The 6000-nt window shown below is 38.4% G+C and overlaps 1 protein-coding gene across 4 annotated transcripts in view; it reads left to right on the top strand.

The window, feature by feature from the left end:
• The window catches only part of LOC136831406 (lamin Dm0-like), a 74947-nt gene continuing 68947 nt past the window's right edge, over positions 1-6000 (top strand). For 3 of the 4 annotated variants that reach the window (XM_067091791.1, XM_067091793.1, XM_067091790.1), the window contains exon 1: positions 5-601. In XM_067091791.1, the coding sequence (XP_066947892.1) occupies positions 177-601 (425 nt within the window). In that variant the 5' untranslated portion in view covers positions 5-176. Of the gene's footprint in view, positions 602-6000 lie in introns of all 4 variants that reach the window. The other variant, XM_067091789.1, reaches the window with a different exon arrangement.

The following is a 6000-nucleotide window of genomic DNA, read 5'->3' as shown; positions in this document are numbered from 1 at the left end:
GATTTTGGCAGTCGCACAGATGCCATACCGGCGAACGTTAAAGAGGTGTGGACGCTGATCGGTGTGTTTACAGTGTGGGTACTGTGGTAGCCGCCAGTAGTGAGTGATCGCTGTCGGTTGAAGTATCTTGTGTAAAGTTTTGTTGCGTTTTTCGGTGTTGTGATTTTTTAAGAATCATGGCTACTCGTATGACGCGTAAAGTGACGCAGGTCACTACCACTTCCACGAGTAGCGGCAGGTCAACACCTACAGGAGGACCGAGTACGAGCACCCCAGGCAGCACTTCAAGAGTTCGCTCTTCGCCGCTAAGCCCCACCAGGCTGTCCAGACTTCAAGAAAAGGCCGAACTTCAATCCCTCAATGATCGATTGGCAGCCTACATCGACAGGGTGCGACAGCTGGAGTTTGAGAACAACCGCCTCAGCACGCAAGTCGAGACCATCCAGGAGTCGGTGACGAAGGAGGTGGTGTCCATGAAAGGACTCTACGAACAGGAGTTGAGTGACGCCAGGAAGCTCTTGGACGACACTGCCAAGGAAAAGGCCCAGCTGCAGATCGACGTTGGCAAGTTGAAAACTGATAACGAGGACCTCAGGTTGAAGTGAGTATCACCGTTATTAGCCTTTCTCCCTGACCTCCAGTTTTGGTAGTCTAGCCTTCAGCCGCCCTCTTGAACCTCACGTGGCCCACAATACCAAGGTCTCCCTGCCCCCAACATTCCCTTTGGTTAGACTAGGCCTAACTACTTTCATAACCGAAGCATATGTTTGGTTAGGTGAGGACTAGCGTGGTGTGTGTAGAAAAAATTTAGGTTAGCGTCTCTTTTCTTTCGTCAATCCCAAGCTGAAAGCCATTAGGCTATGAACAGAATCAACTGACTTGCAGGCTAAACCCAAGGAGGCTCAATGCTTTAGGGAAGTCAGCCAGCAAAGAGAGATATGTTAGGCTACAGGAAAAGGTGATGTATGTATAAATGCGAGGGAACAGGAAGTACACTTGAATTCAGGAGAAGTCAGCAGATAGAAGGAAAATATTTGCTCTCTGCGTAAACATTTTGGAAGTAAGAAGATTCGCAACTGGAGTAGCCATACTAGGCCTAGGTAGAACTAAATGAGAGCTCCGCATCAGGTATTACCTTGGAAATTGACTTTTTATATAGTATTTTAGTTATCAAGAATTTACCGTTATTTTTTGTTGGTCGACTGTAATTAACCTCAGAACTGGTTATGTTTTTGTATGCTGGCCATCCTGGAGTGCTGTTGTACATTCGCAGTGTTATATTCTAGGGGAACGTTTGGTAGGAAGTGGAGTTTCCTTCACTGGGAGCAGAGCCCTCCCCCCCAGCTAAGTAACACTGTCTACTAGGTCAAGTTAGGTTAGCATGGTTCCTTTTATAATAGATTTTCTTAGCCAATCTCTTCTTGAACATATGGCACCCTAATGACTTTCATATTCGTGGAACCGTTCCATACAGTCTGTGCGGAGCTGTTACTTAGAAATATCCTAGGCAAAAGCCATGTTTTAGTTGCAGCTGAAATAAAGCTAGGCAAGACATAGAACACCAAACGATTCGTTGCATCGATGCAGCCTAACCATAGTGTATGCAGGGGCCAATTGCAGTACTTAACATGTGTGCACATTTCATTTTTGTTTCATATAAAATCGATGGAAAAGTATTTGTTAAAACACTGGGAAATCTGCCTTTGGTAATTACAGGGACACTTCCTGATCCAACCTTAACTTAATAACCCCAGGATTTTATAAACAACTAGCCTTTCCTTTTCTTCCTGTCACAGTTGGGAAGATGTGGTGGGCCTATTCGCAGAGATAGCATAGTGGAAATGAATGCTTTACCAGTTTTAATGAATTTTTTTCATTACATAGGTTATGTTATGGCATTATGAGTCATAGTCTATGTAGTCGTTGCTGCCATCTTTGTTCTCTCTTTGAATTTTAAAAACTTGAAGTCTTAGCCTGAGAGCATGAAACTATAAGGAATTTTGTAATGTAATGCATTGCAATCCTGTAATTGTGAAATTTTATAACAAGTTTTTAAGGGTGGTCCTCATGAGATTTGCGCCTTAACAGATTTGAATATTTTTTGTGTGTGAGACTAACAAGTGTGTACTGGAGACACAAAATGTTGGGTCAAGGTACACTTCAAGTTCTCCAAGATTTTTTCCAGTGTTTTTGAGCAATAGGGCCTAGATTTTTCATGTCCACCCAACGTTACATGTGGAGCATGACATTTCAGTGAAAATGTTATAGTCTCATAATACTATACTAATTTTATGACTTTCCTTCTCAGAAGATGGTTAGAATCTTGTTGATTATCAGAAGGAAATGTGGGGATAATGAAGTTATACATTAACTTAACTAAGAAATTTTGGTAATTTTAAGTGTTACAAAAACTGTACCCAATTAATATGTGAGAGAGAAGCTTATCAAATAGGTAGAGAAAAACAAAAAAGATTCTACATTAGCTATGTTCATCTAAGAAATGAAATTATTAACTTGCCTGTGACAGGATATAAATTTATTCATCATCAAGTAGGTTAATTATTATTCCCCATCTGGAAGCTGACATGCCAGCATAGGCTAGCCAGCCTATCTTCCATGGCAGGTTAAGGTTTCAAAATTGGTTCCAGGATATGACATACGAGAGAGTCGTAAGTAAGGCTAGGTCAGGTCAGGTCAGTTTTGTTTAGGCTAGAGCCTGTACTCAGCTCAGCCAGTATATTAGGTTTGTCCTAGGCTATTCAGGTACCATGAGAGAATGGTCACTAATAAATGAATGAATATATATCTGCCACCTCCAATCCAGCTTTACCTTAGCTGTGGAACCCAGATTATCCCGAGCTGAACGTAGAATTGCAATAAAAATGTAGTTTGTCAAGCAACATCTCAGGCTTTTTTCCACAAGTCTGTGGACTCATTATGATTGATAGGTTACTAACTTGAAAAATGTTATACTCATTATTTTAGCATGAATAGTGACCAGGACAGCCATAATCAAGCATTTTGATGTGGTGTACTTTATGATCAGGTGTCCTATTGAATTGGGTCATTTCAAGCATTTATACCATATGATGAGCAAACAACTGCCTTAGGACTGCTAAGGAACATTAATATACCCTAACATTGGGTAGGGAATGTTAATGCTCAAATGTTTGAAATTTCCTTTGCTTAAAGACATTTTTTCGGTTACTTACCAGGGGAAATTGATCATAATTTTTAATATTGAATTACTGAAAATATCGTCTTGAAAGGAAATGTCATTCTGTAAGGTGCAGTTTACAATAATGATCAAGCATTGCAGTAAAAAATCAGAATAGTTATAGTTACAATGATGTGTTGGCCAGCATCATAAAATCTAATTACTATGCTGCTAGAAGAGGACCCAGGTACTAGTACCAATAGTAATGGTGTTTAACTTGTTACATACTTTTTGGGCTACACGAACTTTTATGGCAGCCATTTAATGTGATTTTAAGGTTCAGAGACCAGTTGATATTTTTTTTAAATCAAATCAAAGCCCAGTATAGTGATGATAAAACGTCATGACCTTTCAGAGTTGTACCAGGTTACTGTAGTAGTTGATTATAAATGTACTTGATACAAGTGCAGTAGTTATTAAAGTTATCTCTCTCTCTCTCTCTCTCTCTCTCTCTCTGGAAAAAGTTATAAATAAACAATATTAGGGTTTTTATATGGTTGATTTTTCACATTTGTTCCCGTAGCACATATATGAGAGTGTGGAATAGGATCCCAATTCTAAGCTAAATGAATTGTGTTTGTACACAAAAATCTTGAGTAACTATTTCATAGTATAGAAAATAGGGGGGGGGGTTTCAGACCATAAGTAAGCAGAGTTGGTAAATCGGAACGAAACTATTGCTAGTTTATCTTGTTTACCACAGGTGTTAGGTTTAAGGTTGATCCTAAAGTATGGCCCTTGCGTAAACTTTTTGTAGTCACCCAAAATTTTTTTGCTAAAACGTTGTAGTTGCCTCAAGTTATTTATAATTACCTCCCTGTGAGCGTACAGTATTCAGTGAGCACTACTTTTGTAGGTTTATTGTTTTCTCGGCCTAAGTTACTTCTCGTTTCAGGAAGACGCTTTGGATGCGTTTAAAAGACACTTTAAAATCATGAAAAATGGGAAATGTTTAACATTAACTTTTTTTTCGTTCTTTGGAAGTTGTGCAATTATAGTCACTGGTTTTGATGAATTGAATTAGCAAAAACTGAATGACTGTTGACTTTATGGAATGCATAGACACCATTAAACCCTAAATATTTCTATAGATGTTATGTAAAGAAGCTTGTTGGGGAAAATTACGAACACATCTGGTGTGTTTCATGTTAAATTCAGAACTGATGAAGGAGTATTATTTGAAAAAAATAGATGTTATTTGTGGATATTCGAAAGCGCTATTTTACCTCGTCTCTGTTGCCAATAAGTTGGATTTTAAAGATGCATGAATTTTGAATATGCAATACTGTAAGTACAGTAGGTTTGGCATGGAAAAAACATATTACCGTAACTGTCTTTGTAGGAATTGTATCTCGTGAGCTCTATTCATTTCTTTGGAGTTTGCCCATGTTCCTTTATTAGTTTAAGCAGCAGGTGTTCTTTTTTTCCCGGAGCTGTTTGCCTACCGGTTGGCAGTTTTAAGACATTGCGTCTTATTACGTCACGAGTAGTTATTTAGTGCCTTGCAGACACATAGTTGGAGTACAGTATCATTGTTTACAAACCTGGAATGCTTGGCAATCTTTCCTTTACTCCTAACTGCTCAGAGTAATGGTTGGCATTGTCCCATTGATGAAAGTATGCTATTTACGAAGAGTACTTAGGTTCTTTATTCTGGTAAAGTTGTCTTGGCGTCCAATGGTCCAGTTATTAAGAAGTCTACTCAGCTTTCAGAAAATTGCGTGGGGTCTTTAATAGATTTTTTATGACACATTTTAAATGTTCATGGATGTTATGGCTGCTCGTTGCGCTGCCACACCATTCGTGAATTATATATATATATATATATATATATATATATATATATATATTATATATATATATATATATATATATATATATTTAATATGTGTGTGTGTACTAGAGGCCTAAGCATTTGAGAGTAATTTGGTATTTTTCTTGTTGAGAGATTTTAGATATGCCCAAGTACTACAGGATACTGTGGCGAAGCGTCATATTTATTTTTAGATTCGAGTTCTTGTTAGCTTTCAGGAATCGTTTTGTAGTGATGTTTTATTACAATGCCGGGTGACTACCGACAGGAAGGCGCTGTAATGTCTCTCTCTCCCATGTCTTTTCCGGCCTTAACATTTTTAATAGCACACCATTATGAATTTAAGATTGCAACTTTTGTCGTTTGTATCTTTCCATATTAGCAGGCTCAGGATAGGAGGTGGTCAAACCTTAATATCAAATTATTACTTGTCATACAGTCTGTGGTTACATTTCCTTCAAGTTGTGTAAATCAGAGGTGCTTAAGGAGGTTGCTATTAATGCAAGGAAATTTAAATTTCTGATGTGGAAACATTGCGTTTTGAGGTGGTAGGGGGTGGTACCGGCTAAGAGGGCTATTGTGTACAACTCGCTGGGTGAGGTGGTGGCCGAACAGTCAAGGTATTATGCAATTGTACCGGAATGTCGACCTTATCTGCAGTTGTATGGCCTGCGTATGTGTACCCGCTATTCCTGTCATTCAGGTAGTAGGATTTTTTATACTAGTTTTTACGTTTTTATCGGACATGCAGTTTATAAAATTAGTGCCTTTTTCCTTTTGTAATTCCCTCACGGTTGCTTAGCAATGGTGTAAGTTGCAAAGTATTTTGTATATTTTATTCCAGTCGACGAGTTTTGTAGTACCTCATATGGTACTCTTCATCAACGATTTGTTTTTTTTCCGTATTTTTAATGAGTTGGGCCACAGGAAATGAGTGAGCATTATATTTTGCCAGTAAATATGCTGGACA

Source organism: Macrobrachium rosenbergii, chromosome 48 (genome assembly GCF_040412425.1).
Source record: "Macrobrachium rosenbergii isolate ZJJX-2024 chromosome 48, ASM4041242v1, whole genome shotgun sequence".
Classification (NCBI taxonomy): Eukaryota; Metazoa; Arthropoda; class Malacostraca; order Decapoda; family Palaemonidae; genus Macrobrachium; species Macrobrachium rosenbergii.
This window is presented reverse-complemented; position numbering and strand designations above follow the sequence as displayed.